This window comes from Phoxinus phoxinus (genome assembly GCF_949152265.1).
Source record: "Phoxinus phoxinus genome assembly, chromosome: 9".
In the NCBI taxonomy this organism is placed as follows: Eukaryota; Metazoa; Chordata; class Actinopteri; order Cypriniformes; family Leuciscidae; genus Phoxinus; species Phoxinus phoxinus.
In genome coordinates, this window is record NC_136884.1 from 23782408 (window position 1) to 23800943 (window position 18536).

At 40.4% G+C, this 18536-nt stretch overlaps 2 protein-coding genes and 1 long non-coding RNA gene across 7 annotated transcripts in view; 2 read left to right on the forward strand and 1 right to left on the reverse strand.

The window, feature by feature from the left end:
- The window catches only part of LOC307003884 (uncharacterized protein), a 52785-nt gene that overhangs the window by 16160 nt on the left and 18089 nt on the right, over nucleotides 1-18536 (reverse strand). The window lies entirely within an intron of this gene.
- LOC307003628 lies at nucleotides 603-6198 on the forward strand. Of its 2 annotated transcripts, XR_013798763.1 has the most exons (5): nucleotides 603-1002; nucleotides 2093-2483; nucleotides 3684-3855; nucleotides 3938-4125; nucleotides 4233-6198. It is a non-coding gene; the product is annotated as an uncharacterized lncRNA (long non-coding RNA). The 2 variants fall into 2 exon arrangements; XR_013798762.1 differs by having other exon boundaries at nucleotides 2093-3855.
- LOC307004380 (uncharacterized protein) lies at nucleotides 10364-14039 on the forward strand. Its single transcript, XM_079623526.1, has 3 exons — nucleotides 10364-10609; nucleotides 12826-12982; nucleotides 13481-14039. Exons 1-3 carry the CDS (start codon nucleotides 10477-10479, stop codon nucleotides 13851-13853), a joined length of 663 nt encoding a protein of 220 aa, XP_079479652.1. The 5' UTR covers nucleotides 10364-10476; the 3' UTR covers nucleotides 13854-14039.

Sequence of the window (18536 nt, forward strand, 5' to 3'; positions counted from 1 at the left end):
ACCCACACAGGGCCCTCACTGAGCCCACACAGGGCCCTCACTGAGCCCACACAGGGCCCTCACTGAGCCCACACAGGGCCCTCACTGAGCCCACACAGGGCCCTCACTGAGCCCACACAGGGCCCTCACTGAGCCCACACAGGGCCCTCACTGAGCCCACACAGGGCCCTCACTGAACCCACACAGGGCCCTCACTGAACCGACACAGGGCCCTCACTGAGCCCACACAGGGCCCTCACTGAGCCCACACAGGGCCCTCACTGAACCAACACAGGGCCCTCACTGAGCCCACACAGGGCCCTCACTGAGCCCTCACTGAGCCCACACAGGGCCCTCACTGAGCCCACACAGGGCCCTCACTGAACCCACACAGGGCCCTCACTGAACCGACACAGGGCCCTCACTGAGCCCACACAGGGCCCTCACTGAGCCCACACAGGGCCCTCACTGAACCAACACAGGGCCCTCACTGAGCCCACACAGGGCCCTCACTGAGCCCACACAGGGCCCTCACTGAGCCCACACAGGGCCCTCACTGAACCCACACAGGGCCCTCACTGAACCGACACAGGGCCCTCACTGAACCCACACAGGGCCCTCACTGAACCCACACAGGGCCCTCACTGAGCCCACACAGGGTTATTCTTTTTATTTATTGTTAATCTACAACAATAAATCTGTTTCACTATAAATTATTTTCATCTACTATAAGTCTTTTGGAAAAACAATTATTCTATACATCTGAAATGGATGCAGTCACCACATAACTAATGTCTGTATTGTTAAAAATGTACAGTAGTCAAAGGGATTTCAAATCAATGCATTTATTAATTACAAAATATAAAACATTCAATTCAGGTTAATACAGGTTAATTAAGCTAATTTAACACTCTGAAAGGGACTTAAAATTCTCTAAATAAAAATAAAAAAAATTAATATAAACATAAACATAAAAAATACCAAATTATTACATTGTTATATTACATGCCCAGAGCACATTAGGTATCCTCAAAACACGCCAGCATGGGCAGAGCACATTAGGTATCCTCAAAACACGCCAACATGGGCAGAGCACATTAGGTATCCTCAAAACACGCCAACATGGGCAGAGCACATTAGGTATCCTCAAAACACGCCAGCATGGGCAGAGCACATTAGGTATCCTCAAAACACGCCAGCATGGGCAGAGCACATTAGGTATCCTCAAAACACGCCAACATGGGCAGAGCACATTAGGTATCCTCAAAACACGCCAACATGGGCAGAGCACATTAGGTATCGTCAAAACACGCCAACATGGGCAGAGCACATTAGGTATCGTCAAAACACGCCAACATGGGCAGAGCACATTAGGTATCCTCAAAACACGCCAGCATGGGCAGAGCACATTAGGTATCGTCAAAACACGCCAACATGGGCAGAGCACATTAGGTATCCTCAAAACACGCCAGCATGGGCAGAGCACATTAGGTATCCTCAAAACACGCCAGCATGGGCAGAGCACATTAGGTATCCTCAAAACACGCCAGCATGGGCAGAGCACATTAGGTATCCTCAAAACACGCCAACATGGGCAGAGCACATTAGGTATCCTCAAAACACGCCAGCATGGGCAGAGCACATTAGGTATCGTCAAAACACGCCAACATGGGCAGAGCACATTAGGTATCCTCAAAACACGCCAGCATGGGCAGAGCACATTAGGTATCCTCAAAACACGCCAACATGGGCAGAGCACATTAGGTATCCTCAAAACACGCCAGCATGGGCAGAGCACATTAGGTATCGTCAAAACACGCCAGCATGGGCAGAGCACATTAGGTATCCTCAAAACACGCCAACATGGGCAGAGCACATTAGGTATCGTCAAAACACGCCAACATGGGCAGAGCACATTAGGTATCCTCAAAACACGCCAGCATGGGCAGAGCACATTAGGTATCCTCAAAACACGCCAACATGGGCAGAGCACATTAGGTATCCTCAAAACACGCCAGCATGGGCAGAGCACATTAGGTATCGTCAAAACACGCCAACATGGGCAGAGCACAAGGTATCCTCAAAACACGCCAACATGGGCAGAGCACATTAGGTATCCTCAAAACACGCCAACATGGGCAGAGCACAAGGGAGTATAAAGGGAAAGTATCATAATCATATTCAAAACGACGTGACAAAGAAAACAACACAGGAAAAATGACAGCAACGAAAAATAAGGAGCGTACAGAGCGACAAACAGAGCGGCAAGAAATCAAGCTGTCTATGCGTTCGTTCCCGCTTCTCACGTCAGACGTAACAATTGGCAAAGCTCACTCTTCCCCCGAGGTCTCTTGCCTAGTCAGCAGACGGTGGTAGCGCTCCTTTCGTCCACCCGCTCTGTCTCTTGAATTCCGCAGCCACACCTTTATCTCACTCTCAATTTCAGAATCAGGAGGACTTGGCTGAAAGGAACATTTTCTTACAGCCTCTGAAAAAGCAAATAGGTATGAAATAACACTGTGTGGGAAGTAATTAATATGCCACTTCTAATACCCCACAGGTAACGCTTTACTTGAAGGGGTGTGCATAAGACTGACATGACACCTTCATAATAATGACATGACGCATGTCATGAATATGAACAAGGTTTTATGCATGTTTATGACAACTGTCATTAAGTGTCATTCGCTTAATTATGTCATATTTAATGCAACGATGACATTGTTTGTGATGTCTTTGTTATGACAACTTGACATAAACCAATACATCATAACCTGTCAGTGTCTTTGTCATGACAACTTGACATTACCAAGACAACACAACCTGTCATAAATGTGCCATAGAAGATTAATGATCACACTTAACCCTTTAGAACCTGAAGCTAAAATGGGTGTTTTTCACATATTTAGATTTTTTGACTGTACAATTCTAAAACAATGTGCTATCTTCATGTGCAAGGTGTCATCTTTGTCAGAAAAAGATTAGCTTTCAACAAATTACAGTTATTGACCATTATTGTGTGTGGTGAGTTTGTAAATAGAATTTAAATAGACAAAAAAAAAGAAGAAAAAAAAAGAATACATTTTCCGATTTTTATTTAGAAAAACACAGAAAAATCACTAACGAAAGAAACTAACACTTTAAAGTTGAAAAATGAAGTATAATACAACTATAAAAAAATTTTTTCAAGGTTGCAATCCAATTCGATTCTCAATTTTAACTTTACTTAGTTAACTAGAGTCAGCCGAGGGCTCTACAACAGGCCCCCTTCTATTTTTGCTAGATTTCCAATTTAGATCTCCTGTTTCTGGCGAATCATCACCAAAGAATAGACACTAGGGTTCGTACATGTGAAAATCATTGTCCCGCAGGTCCTTTGAAAAGTTGTAAATAAGTAATTGGGAATTTGAGGCTTTAATTTTTGCTAAATTTGGCTGGAAGTCACAACCTCGACACACTGTTGTTTTTGGCAACGGAGTGTGAAGCATATATTGAGCGTAAAAGCTAAAACAGTCAGTTAACAGACAAAATACAGCTCACTCCTTGAAATATTTCTGTGCTGTTTGATGCCTGCTGTTATGCACTAAGTAGCAGGAACAATAATTTATCTACTTCTCTGAGGACAGAAAAACCCTGTTTTAAGCCCATGCTGTCAGTCAAACGTCCTTTATCTCTATTCATTAAAGATTTTGATTTCTTGGCAGGAAATATGGTACACCCCAGGACGGAGCCACCGGCCAGCCACTGGACTCCTAGAGGAAAGGCTGCGGAACATCAGGAAGCGGCTGAGATCAACCAGCAGGTCGCGGAGCACGGCACAGGCGACATCACCACAAACGCCAGATGATGCTGATCTTGCAAGGCCTCGCATACCAGGTAATTATTAAATAAAAAAAACTTATTTGATGAAGCACAACATCCATATTTCAGTGACTGACAACTTTGTTGTTCTTCACAGAATGTACCATATCAGATGAACGTGCGTCACAGTGTAAAGAATGGTTGAGAAACAATTCTCAGCCCCTCAGCCAGTTAGTGACCTATATGGAAAACACGGCAGTCTACAGGGCAAAGTGGATCAGAGACAATAGTTGGACTATTGATCAAATCCTTGAAGAGTTCCCTCGCCTAATGACCAAAGGCATGGTAGGTATAGGGAAAAATGATCTTACATATGAGGATACATTGTTTATAACGTTTTATTAGTGTGCCACATTGAATTGGAATTTAAAAATGTGTTTTCCATTTTATAGATTGCACAGGACTTTCTTGTCCTACATGGGGATGCTGCATCCAAGCTTTTTGAAACTTGGCTACCCATTTATGCAGAGAAGGTCCTGTACATGGCAAGACAGGAGGGGAAGCTAACATTGCCCCTGGATGGTTTAACACCAGATAATATATTGTCAGCAGATCTTGTAAATGCAGGGAATGCTATGGAATATACGGGATATTTATGCGATGAAATTGCTGGTATTGTGAAATCAAAGGTATGCTAATTCACATCGTATTGACACATATGTCTTCCTACAGATGACGTTGGGGAACTCGCCCTGAGGCAGCTGCCAGGATTACTCCCCCCTACAACATACAAAGTTGGCCGTGGCCGTGGTGCGAAAGTGGTACGCCACACCAATCGTGAATGCAGCTTGGCCTTCATCAATCATAAGGCTGTGAGTCCTCGAAGCACAAGTTTCTGAAGAGGAAACTTTATTCATTTTATCAACATATCTGAGCTCAAGACTGCAGGCACACATGCATATTCAGGTTTTATTATACTTTTGGGGACAGGCATCAAATATAGCCTGACAGTATTCGGAAAATAGCTGTTCTACAAGCTTAGAACTTGCTGAACTAAGTTGGTCAGTATCAAAGCATCCTGGGCTTCTAGAACACCTCAGCAGTGCCACTGATTACCTCTGTACCGCACCGCACTGATGCAGTAATTTGTTCTAAAACTGGCACCGACTAAGTATTGATTTCAGAAATTAACATATTTATCAGAAAGTTGACAAAAGTTGAGCCGCACACATTTTCTGAAAATGTTTATTTTACTGATAGATCATCAATCAATTTATGGCTTTTTAAGTCATTTGAGGTCTGAATCCTTTATTTATTTTCTGTAATGTGAGCTATATGCTCTAACACTTGATCAAAAAAGGTTTGGAATATTTTGTTATGCAATGAAATGTAGACTATTACAGTTAATTTTTTTTTACTATAGTAGTCGGTAGACATTTGGTCCTTACTCGCACTCTTGTATATCTCACTCTCTTGTATTTTCTATTTTAGCCTGGAATAAACATGGCCGAGTATCTCCATGAGGCCAAGGCATCCAAGCCATACCCCCACGTCCTGACGCTGGGTAATGACCGGAGTGCATCTCAGGCATTCGTAATCATATCTGGACAGGCCCTGGAGCAAGAAACACTGCTTCAGGCCATTGATGTCTGTTTTAAGGCATTTTTTGTCTTTGACGTCGAATACCCAAAACAATGCGAGAATGTGTGGAAATTCGTGCAAAATGTGATCTATGAAATTCCAGGTGGTGAGTCAAAAATAATTAAGTTTTTCAAAACTAGAATACTTGCTTGCAAGTAGCTTAATAGCAGCTTTTAGGAATTTTTATTTGTTCAATATAGAGCTGCTGAGTGTTGGTCTGTCGAGTGTTCATCCAGTTTAATCAAAATTGTTGTTTTGCTCTGGATGTGTTCCAACCTGAGTGAACTGCACCAGTTCCAGTATATTGTTAGGAACTGCACCAGTTCCAGTATATTGTTAGGAACTGCACCAGTTCCAGTATATTGTTAGAAACTGCACCAGTTCCAGTATATTGTTAAGAACTGCACCAGTTCCAGTTGTCGATATTAATGTAATAAATTTTTTCAAAGATTCCATTGTTGCTTTGTTTTTGTATTGTTTAAGTGTTTATTGCATAATATATGCCTAAATGTATTGTATGTATTCTGTTCTAGGTTTGTAGTTTAACAGGTTTAAATGGGTAGTCAATTGCAATTTATTTTCTAAATTGTACTGTAATGTGTTAGACTTAATCTGGCATATGGGTTAATTTTATCCACCATAATATGTAGTTGAATCAACCTAGAACTGTAATTAATTTGACCCAGCATTTGGGTACACTAATATGTAGTTAAATCAACCCATAATTGTAATTCATTTGACCCAGCATTTGGGTACACTATATAACTAATATGTAGTTAAATCAACCAATAATTGTAATTCATTTGACCCAGCATTTGGGTACACTATATAACTAATATGTAGTTAAATCAACCAATAATTGTAATTAATTTGACCCAGCATTTGGGTACACTATATAACTAATATGTAGTTAAATCAACCCATAGTTGTAATTAATTTGACCCAGCATTTGGGTACACTATATAACTAATATGTAATTAAATCAACCCATAATTGTAATTAATTTGACCCAGCATTTGGGTACACTATATAACTAATATGTAGTTAAATCAACCCATAGTTGTAATTAATTTGACCCAGCATTTGGGTACACTATATAACTAATATGTAGTTAAATCAACCCATAATTGTAATTAATTTGACCCAGCATTTGGGTAGAATATTTAACTCAACTGGTGGGTTAAATATGACCGACCCATCTTTCTGGGTCAAATTAACTACTGCTGGTCTGGTGCAATATTGCTCCAGCGGTTGGGTTATAAAACAACCCAAGTTGGGTTATTTTTAACCCATCATTTTTAAGAGTGTTTTTGTATTAGTGACACATTTGGGCAGAGGATGTATTCCAAAACTTTCTGAAAATACAGTATGAGAATTAACTGCACAATTACTAGAAATGTTTACCTAGGATATTATACAATTTTCATGTATAAAAAAAAATTGTGCAAAAAAAGAAGAAAAGTTTCCAAATCTAACTTTGAACCAATTCTGTAGAATGGCTCATATAGCCTATTTGAACAGGATTTGTTTCCAGGTATGACTATGTACTAAAAATGTGCTTTTGACTTTAATTTATATTTGTATTATATATATATATATAATTTTCCTCACATTCTTTCTTGTGTGACACACCTGAATGAAAGGCTCATTATGCAAGCTCCTTATGAGGGGTCATTATGCGGGCCATTGGGTTCTCAGGTGCGAACCACTTACTATACATGATGTGTTGGATCAGTCACGCGTTAACACGGAGTGTTACGTTCCCCACGTGTCTGTTATTATTTTCATTAGGTACACACGTGTTTGTTGTTGCCCTCGTTATCTCCTCTCTCTCTCTGGTACGCTCTCTATCTGCTCTTAGGTTGCCGTGATTGGCTGTGTCAGATGTCCATCATCATTAAGGCGGGTCTTCGACGTCCACACTGATGGCGCCCAGCTGTTTTAAAAGACAGCGCGGTTGATTCAAGATTCAGAGCGCGTATCTGAGACAGGCTGACCTAGAAAAAGTTATTCATGTTTTTATTACCTCTCGCCTGGATTACTGTAACTCCTTGTATACAGGCATTGGGAAGTCTGAGCTCTATCGTCTGCAGCTTGTCCAGAATGCAGCAGCTCGTCTTTTAAACGGCAGGAATAGGCGGGAGCACATTACTCCAGTGCTCTCATTACTTCACTGGCTTCCAGTAAAGTATCGGATTGATTTTAAGGTCATTTTATTTGTTTTTAAATGTATCAATGGGCTACCCCCAGAGTACCTTACAGACCTTGTCAGGTTGCATAGGCCCTCCAGAGACCTCTGTTCAGCCAATCTGATGGTCCTGGAGGTTATAGATCGAAACTGAGATCCAGTGGTGATCGAGCCTTCTCACTAGAGCTGCGTTTACATGGCTCAATCCGAATGAAATCAATCCGATTAAAGAATCCGAACAAGGTGTTTACATGGACGACAAATAAAAGTAATCGGGTTGATGTGCGCGTTTACATGTCACAAGCTTTACATCTGATTTGATCGTTTTAGACATGCGCAGTTACGCACAATCAGTCCACTAGACGATTCCCGCCGCCGTTCCACGATGCGCATAACAGCCACCCTCTTACCATTGCTTTTTTTTTTTTTAATCAGATATAACATTTACGAACTCCAGCTGCTAATTAGGAGACGACGAGCGCGATATAGATATATTTGCTTTACTTATTATTTATTAAATCCAGGCAATTGGTTGATGAAACATTGATTAAAATTAAGATACAATTCATACAAAACGAAATTCACTTTAAAGAAAGGCTTTGTGCTTTCTGATTGAGGTCTGTGAATGTTTTAAAGCATATTTTAGTGCCGATTTCAGACCGGTCGCGTCCGTAACATTGTTTTTTCCTCATAAATGCGAACACGAAAAATTTAATAAAATGAATATTTTATGTTCTGTGGAGCTCGTTTTATTTTTTCTCATGTTTATATTAATTTCTGCTTAAATACTGAGTGCATGGAGGAATATAGCCAAGGCTATTCTGCGCTCAAGCACATGCATAAATCTAGCCGCAAAGCACCGGCAAAAGCAGACTAATGATAATTTGTCTGAAAAAATAATGAGGCATTTTTATTGTTTATTAATAAAATATATATTTCTAAATCAGTGTCGTCTCCAAACATATCTACTACATCTCCGCTGTAAAGTTGATGCGCCTTTAGAGAGAAATGCACCTTTCATATGGATTAGGCCTACAGCCTAATCAGCCGGTATTTGCTTTCGATTCAAATTTTTTAGTTTAAAAGTGGACATTTCGAGCTTTATATACAAATATTCATCATATTTTTGAGGCTATACACTGTATTTCAGTTCATTATTGAGACGCGCTCCAGTGTCATGGGGGTAAGCGGACAACACAGCAGGTTTGGAGAAACAGTCACTTTAATTAGAGCTTGACAAGTCTTGACAAATATGCAGCCTCAAAAGAAACAAAAGACTACCCGAGGTAGTTCGAAACACAGGAAGCGCGTAAAGCAAACAGGTGAACAAAGGTCTGTTAGACTGGAGCTGCGTGGCTGAATTCCCCGTGAGTGATAGCGTCCGGGAGGCAGACGAGGCGGTCAGCGATTCTCTGGACTGGGTTCGATACCGACACACACGGGTCCACGCGACAGGACTGAGACAGGACAAAAATAGCGTCAGACACAATACAGTTCACAATAGCAAATGCAATACTCCAGCGAGGTCTGATAGAAAGAAGACCCAGGATATAGGGAAGCAATCAGTGAGAAAGGAGGGACAGGTGATGAGAGTAATAGGCCAAGACTGGTAAAGAGCATCAGCTGAAAGACATGAAAGTGGATTGAAGAGGTATGTGCGTAAATGGGTCAGCGTGTGAGTATGTGAATGGGCGTTACTAGACCGCGTGTGAATGTGTGTGTGTGTGTGTGTGTGTGAGATAGAGTCAGAGAAAGCACCCAGATCATGACATCCAGTTCACGCAATGGAGATAATTATAGCACGTCCTGTTTGTTTTATTTTATTTTACAAAAGCACAACGTTTTCTTGTTATTGTGAGTTTACCCAAATAAAAGTACTTGCGACTGATGCATTATTCCTGTCTGTATGACCAGAAAAGATCGAGTATTTAAAGTTGTTTCCACTGTTGATAGGAAAATGCAAGTGTTTAAAGAAAAAAATTATGCGTCTCTGTCCCCAGCACATTTCAAACCAAACTGACGCCCATGTGTGAGAGCACCAATACCATTGACAATGCGAGTCGCAATCGTACTGTATAAACTCGGTAGCTGTCATTGCACATGCGCATTCCTTTCAGATTTGGTTTACAGTCCGATTAAGTGTTTACATGTTCTCTTGATCGGATTACAAAAGGAATAAACCACCCCTTTCAATCCGATTGAAATTTCAATCGGATCGAGCTCAATCGGATCAACTAAGGTGTTTACATGAAGGTTTTTCAATCCGATTGAGCCTTCATTCCGATTATAAGGGTCCATGTAAACGCAGCTAGTGGCAGCTCCCACTCGCTGGAACTCACTGCCTGTAGCTGTGCGGACTGCTAGTAGGGGAGCCACCTTGATGATTGTTACGCCCGTTTCACACATACTCCGTGTGCAGTGCGTATGCGGTGCGTATTTTTTTCCGTACCCATGTTAACAGGTTAGAGCTTTCACACTGCACACGGATGCGGTCCGGCAATCCGTTCCAGTTGCGGTGCGTATACAGCAGTGCCGCGATCGTTTACGCACAGAGTCTATTTTCTGCTGTGCTGCACCGCACCGGAGCGTATTGTTCACATTGAAATAAACATAGATTGACAAGAAACTGTAATAATTTGATCATATACTCATAATTACAGTTAATGTGTTCTACATTTACTAAATTACAGGATCAATAAATTAATAAAAAAAATCTGTATAGTCCCAAGAGTTGCAAAATGCGATCAGATATGACTTTTCCCCGTCAAGAAATACATGATATGGGGGAGGGGAGGGGGGCACTAGCATCATAGCAGACAATCACGTGAGAGGCTGGTGGAGAGAAAAGTTACTCAAAAAACAGTGACATGGATGACAATCGTCTTATTGTGGAGGTGGAAAAATACACCATTCTGTATGATCCACGGAATATGCTGTATAAAGATTTAAATGCCAAAGAAAGGGCATGGGAAGCCATTTCCTCGGCTATTGGTGTCGATGGTAAGTTTTAAAATGTTTGTTTCAAGTGCGATGTTTATAGGCCTTTAGTTGACTAATGAATACAAAAAGTTATTTATATGATTATTGCGTTTAAACGAGAATATAAATATATTTTATTGCTGCATGTTGTTCTATTTAAACAATATGTAACGTTACTGTGTTGCCCTTTTTATTTATTTTGTTTATCGTCACATTCAACCTTCATGTCATGCGAATTTATTAAATGTTAATGAACAGCAGAATATGTAGTTGTAGCCTATATCTGAATTCATAAGTAAATCATATTATATAGGCTAGTTTTATTTTTGAATATACAGAAGTTAAACAGGGTGTAATTATAAGTTTGTTATAGTTATGTAGTTATAATTAATTTTGACTATGTAATTGTAAATCAAACTGTTTATCTATTTGGTGCTACAGCCAGCCTTATTTATAGCAGAGGAAAAATACTCGTTTTAATGTAGATAAGTGGCATGTACTAACAATTATATCAAATGTTAATTTCCAAAAAGGACCTTTGTCTTCTGGGTGCTAGCCCTCTCTTCCGGTTCTTATATTTTTTTCAATCTTAAAATATGCATTTATAATCAGTATTTATACATTTGTATTCTAATTTAAAATATATGTAGGCTAATACAAATGATAACTTATATATATATATATTAGGGCTGTCAAAAGATTAATCGTGATTAATCGCATCCAAACTAAAAGTTTGTATTTACATAATATATGTGTGTGTACTGTGTATAATTATTTATATATATATAAAAACACACACAATCATGTATATATTTAAGAAAAATTGGTTATAATTATATATAAAATATTTATATATAACATAAATGTATATACAGTATATAAATGCAATTATTCCTTAAATATATACATGAATGTGTGTGTATTTATACATAATTCTACACAGTATACACACATATTATGTAAACACAAACTTTTATTTTGGATGTGATTAATTACGATTAATCTTTTGACAGCCCTAATAAATATGTATATATGTATATATATATTTATGTGTATATATGTGTATATATATGTATATATATGTGTATATATATGTATAAAAAAAAAATATATATATATATATATATATATATGTTCTTACATTACAAAAGAATTGAGACAAGAAGTGGTTAAGTTGTATTTATTGGTATTTGTACTTTCTCAAATTATTTTTTTAACTATTAACTATTTACAATTCAAAATGTTCTGTAAAGATTCGGTACTTGGAGAAGGTTAATACAGATCTTAGATCATCTGTTCTTGCCAGGACACTCTGCCTTCTGGGGAGTTGAAAAATGTGCAAAGCCTCTCGCGTACGTCATAGGCTTCCCTGCATCCCCTGTTGCCACCCATACTTCGCACAGGTGGTAGCACTTCCCCTCTTTCTTCTGACTCCTCCAGCCACCTTTGGTTTTCTGAAGGATTCAGGAGGTAGTTGTGTAGGATGCAGGCTGCAGTGACCACAGAATCAGCATTTGACGGCTTCACGTTCATCTTTGTGTGGAGCACTCTCCATCTGGATGATAGAATGCCAAAGGCACACTCAATAACCATCCGTGCCCGAGACAATCTGTAATTGAACATTCTGCGCCATTTTGGAATTTGTTTCCCAGGAAATGGCCTCATCAGATATGTCTTCAGGGGAAATGCAGCATCTCCCACCATGGTGTGTGGCATCGGACCTTGTGCCCCAGACCCTGGCAAAGGGCAGTCTTGCAGGCACAGACAATGTTTTGGCCTCCATTGCTCTTCCAAGTGCTGAACCACTATATACTCCTCCATCACTTGTTCTACCAAAGTCACCCACTTGTAGAAAAGTGAATCGGTAGTCAGCATCAGCCAGTGCTAAGAGAACAATAGAGAATGTTCCCTTGTAATTATAATACAAGCTCCCAGAATGTGCTGGTGACACTAAGGTGACATGTTTTCCATCAATTGCACCTATGCAATTTGGAAAATTCCATTTCTCCCAAAAGTTGGTGGCAATATTTCTCCACATTTCCTCAGATGGTTTTGGGAACTGGGAAGCCATCATTTGCCTCTCAATAGCTCTGCATGTCATGTGGACAGATTCAGCCACGGTACTTATTCCAAGCCTATATTGGAATGCTAGGCTGCTGAAACTCTCCCCTGTGCCAAGGAATCTGTGAACATAAGAAACAATAATGTATTTTTTTTTAAAAATCACTTTTTTTCAGTTAATGAATGTAAGCGGAAATGGAGACTACTGAGAGATGCCTTTGTAAGATGTAAAAAGCAAAAGAAAATGCCTAGTGGTTCTGCTGGTGGCACTGTCAAGGAGTGGAAATATGAACGAGTGATGTCTTTCCTGTTGCCACATATGCAGACAAGAAGGTTAGTATGTTTGTAATGTTGACAAAATAACTCAACAATTAATTAGGGGAAACAAGAATTGTTTAAATAATTGATAACACTTTACAATAAGGTTTGTTAGTTACTATTAGTTAACTACATTACTTAACATGAACTAATAATGAACTGCACGTATACAGCATTTATTAATCTTTGTTCATGTTAATTTCAACATTTAATAATAATTTATTAAAATCGTGTTAACATTATTCATGCACTGTGAACTAACATGAACAAACAATGAACAGCTGTATTTATGTTAACTAACGTCAACACAGATGAACTAATACAGTAACAAATGTATTGCTCATGGTTAGTTAATACATTAACTATTGAACCTTATTGTAAAGTGTAACCAAATTATTTTTTATTACTAATTTTTGAATATTGTTATACCGTATGTTTTCAAAATACAAAACTAATGTGTTGTAATTATATTAAATTGTAAATGTAAATTAACAACACCTGTTATTATTTCAGTTCAAAAACCACTTTACAACTAGAGGATGAACCAGTGGATATGAGTTTGGTTGAGGAGGATGTGGATCCAGAGATATGCCAGCTCAGCAGACCATACAGTCCCCTCATAGTTATTCAAAGGCCTGCAACACCTGCACTGGAAAATCAAATATGTTTAACCCCCACAGCACCCCCAGCCACCTCTACTCCTCCATTATCAACACAAATCGCTGACCCCCCTGCCCATCCCAGAGTGCAGACAATAGTGAATGAAGGCCGACAGACAAAAAAGGAGAAGAGTTGCATCACCAAGTCCAACAGAACAACAGCTTCTGGATATTATCACTCAACCAACAACTACAGCTCCACCTCAAGTACCAAGACAGGAGGATGAGATGTACTATTTTGCCCTTAGTTTAGTCCCTAAACTAAACAGGCTTCATCCAAGGAACCAAAATAGGGCACAAATCCATATCCTCAACTATCTTGCGAATTTGGAGGATGAAAATCAACGACCTCAAGCCACACAAGCCGGTCCTGTGTTCTCACATACCCAGTCCCCACAAACAACAGGATTTCAGCCGATCCACCCCACCACCTCTTGTCCAGACCCATCACCCCCACCATATGACACCTCCCCCAACAACATCCTACCATCAGCATGGATCAGAACAGGATTCCTCTCATGTTTATCATCAGTTCCCTTAGTTAAAGTTCTTGTACACTACATTTAATGTGAATTATTAATAGGTTTGCAATATTTGTTCATTTAAATTATGGCAAGTTATTACTTTAATGTTTTTTTAAAGTACTCTTTTTTTTTAAGTGTTAAAGTTCTCATAATAATATGTACAAAGTTATCCCATGTATGCATGATTGAGTTGTAATGTTTGGATATTGTACTTAATAAAAATATTGAAATACATATGTGGATATATATATATATATATATATATATATATATATGGATATATATATTACACACACAATTTTTTTTTTACAAGTACCCTATAGTTGAAAATGTCACTTTTGTATTTTTAAATATGACTAATCAAATCATTTTAAAAAACAAATTTTAAACAAATATATAGCATTCAATTTATTAATTTATACATGTAATTAATATACTTAATTTGTCCTGACCTCAGTGTAACAGCAAGTCTCTGCTTGGGTTCGATGGACACACGATAAGTTGTGGTTTGCCTTGTGATGTCTGCTCCAACCAGAGAAAGAACATTGTCCATCTGTTCAGCACTCATCCGAAAGTACTTTAGGTGCCGGTCACTGTAAAGCCGAAGTTCTGAGACAAGATGGTAATAAGCACCAAACTGTCTCCTGCACTGGTTGACCGAGTGAACCCAAATGCGTCTCTTTCTTCTCCTTCTTAGCAACAGATATAGCGCGATAGCTTTTCTTCTGTCAACTCGAACTACGTAAAACAAAGAATCACAATGATTAAAATTAATTTGCATACTGTTTCAATGTCTGTAACAATATCAAAGTTAAAATTTGGATTTAAAATCAAAATTACTTACCCATTTTTTATTTTGTGACACACAGAAACTGCGTATCAGTAGCGCACTGCAAACACAGCATATGTGAAAGCACTATAGCGCGTGCTGCTCCAGTACCGGACACGCACCGCAACACGCACCGCACACGCACTGCACACGGAGTATGTGTGAAACGGGCGTTAGTAATGCTAGTAGCCTGTCCACTTTGAAATCATTGCTGAAGACTCATTTGTTTAAAGTAGCTTTTGGCACAGGGGAGCCGCCTTGATGAATGTTGTATTCTATGTGTACCTTTATTCTTAGTATTTTGTTATTTCATTGTTTTTATTGTATCAGTCTGTGACTAATATTTTTGTGTATTTTACTGTGAAGTACTTTGGTAGGCCCTGGCCTTGGAAATGTGCTATATAAATAAATGTGACATTGACATTGACAAGTGTGACGCAAGATTACTCCATCATCCTCCGAATCAGCAATCTCTACCGCAGCACAAGCTACTAAGACAGGAGATGACACAGGGACATTCATTTCATGGGTAGGTGAAACATTCACCTGAACAGTTTCTCTGTTGTGAAATGTCTTTAACATATTCACATGACACACACGAGTCTTACTCTTTCTATCGGGAGTTCCGATTACATAATCTGTATTACTGAGTTTTCTTACCACTTCATATGGTCCAGAAAATCGTGCTGATAAAGCAGACCCCGCAATAGGCAGCAACACCAACACCTGATCGCCCTGGTTAAAGGAACGCTGTACAGATTTACGATCAAAATGACATTTCATTTTTTTTCTGTGCAACTTCGAGTGACTCTCTTGATTTTCAGATTATAATGTCATTTTAAATGTTTGGCCTCAATAAATGATTTTGTAATATGACTAAATGCCTGCGTGAAAGAAGGAATGATATTGTTCAGCTATATGTGACACTGAACACTTGCAGTCATGCATTTCTGAATGAGATGAAGAAAAACTCACATAATTAAAGAAGTTGTTTGACCTACGTTAACGAATCATAATGTATTTTAACTTATGTTTCATATAATAGAACCAAAGGTATAGATTGTGAATTTAAACATTTCTCGTTTACCAGCGGCAAACATCAGGAGGACTAGCCGAGGTAAGGCTGTTCCAGGCGGGTTACATGAGTGCTGAGCGCCCGGTGATCGCCTGGATCTCACAACTCCGAAACCGCCAGATCAAAAATTTTGAATAGGCGCAATCTTTATAAATAAACCACAGATTTGAGCTTAAAACTACATTGTGACCTTTCTTGCAAACAGACCACCTCCTAGCACTTGCCCCTCCCACAAGAAGCAGACTTCGCCTGTGAACGCGTGTCAATTTCGCTTCAAACGCTTGCTTTTTACACGCGTCCATTTCGCTTTGGACGTGCGAATGCATTCACAATGTTCAAGCGTCAAACTAGACGCGGTAGACCCGAATTTGATGCTCTATTCGCGTTTGGTGTGAACGCAGCATAAGACGTGTCAGCATTGCTCAAAGTTGTGTTGAGTTCAAACAGGCTTTGTTATATGGAGTGTTTGTTAGGATTTAAACTGCATATGGCAGTGTTGTGTCTTCAGTGCAGTTTTAAAGGACAAGTTCGGTATTTTAAAAGTTAAACTTTCGTTTACAAAGATGTGAAATTCACCGAGTGGTCAGGCGTGTGTTCACTGATATGCTCACACAAAAATCGCTGCAAAAGATGCTTTCCAACAGGTTTTATCGTAGTTTTCAAGCTCTCAATGGAAGAATGGGAGTGAGGCGTTTGAAAAAATAGGTCCACAGTTTTACAACGAATGGTTAAACACGTCTTTTTCAGCGATTTTTGTGTGAAAATATAAGTGAACACCCGACCACTCGGTGAGTTTCACGTCTTTGTAAATGAAAGTTTAATGCGTTTTAGGAAGGATTATTCCTGTGCACCTATGCAGCCATTGTGGAGGTGAGGGGGGAAAGCGAAAGAAAACGTACTCGGTTACTAACGTAACCTCGGTTCTCTCTAGAAGAGGGAACGAGTACTGCGTCGAAGAACGCTACGGGAAAGATATTTCTTTGTCGAGATTGAAGCCTAAAATTAATCCTTAATTTTGTAATAATGTAAAACGCTTTTCTGAAGCATACAACCTAGGCGGAGCAATACAGCTCACCCATTGGCTGCTCTGCCAGAAAAGCACAGCCTATGCGAGGCCAGGACGCTGACCAATGAGGACGCTTCGCGCCCTTCTGCGTCACCTCCCGCCCAAACAGGCGTGGCCTAGGCCTATAAATACGAGCATAGCTGTCTAACACGCCGATTTTCGTCAATGAAGCGACGCAGCGCGGACACGCACGGCCATGAGACGCAGTACTCGTTCCCTCTTCTAGAGAGAACCGAGGTTACGTTAGTAACCGAGTACGTTCTCTTACGTAGAGTTCTCTCGTACTGCGTCGAAGAACGCTACGGGAACCCCATGTAAAACGCCGTGCGTGCTCTTGGACCGACACAGACACCTAAGGGCGCGCGCGCCCTGGTATACAAGTGCCTACCCCAAGAAGTATAGGGAGAGCGGCTAAATTAGCATCATCCCTTTATAGTAGTGCCTCATAAGGCATAATAGCATATATATGTAAATATAGATATATATGAGGGGTAATAGCATGCTCATGGGACACATTGTCAGTGAGTGATGCTTAAACATTGAAGTGACCTGGGCCGCACAGCGGGGCAGGAACACATATACATATTAACACTGAAGTGACCTGGGCCGCAGCGCGGGGCAGGACACTAATACATAGTCTTCTAGACCGAGAGCAGTTTAGCCTGCAACGCAGGAACCTCTAGGTTATAGAACCTAATAAATGTAGACGGGGAGGCCCAGCCTGCCGCCATACAGATATCTTGTAGCGAGATTCCGCTATACCAAGCCCATGAAGAGGCCATGCCTCTCGTGGAGTGTGCTCTGATGCCCAAAGGGCATTCCAAACCTCTAGATGCGTAGGCTAGCGCAATGGCGTCCACTACCCATCGAGACAGACTCTGTTTCGTCGCGGCTCGCCCCTTGGAGCGTCCACTGAACGAAACAAAGAGCTGCTCCGTCTGTCGAAAAACAGCGGAGCGGGACACATAAGCTCTTAATGCCCTGACCGGGCAAAGGGAGCTATTTCCGTCCTCTGAAGCCGGCAGGGCCGACAGGGAGATGACCTGAGCCCTGAACGGTGTGTTGAGGGACTTAGGCACGTACCCATGCTTCGGTTTCAATACGACTACAGAGTCGTTTGGCCCGAACTCCATACAAGAAGCTCTTACTGAGAGCGCTTGCAAGTCTCCCACACGCTTCACTGAAGCGAGAGCCAAAAGAAACACGGTCTTGAAAGACAGGTGTTTCATGTCAACTGAGTGAATAGGCTCGAAAGGGGCCCCTTTCATAGCGTTCAACACTGTAGAAAGGTCCCAGACGGGGACTGAAGGAGGCCTTGGAGGGTTTAACCTCCTGGCGCCTCTCAGGAAGCGGACCACCAGGTCGTTCCTGCCTAGTGAACGGCCAAGCGTTGGATTAACGAACGCTGATATGGCA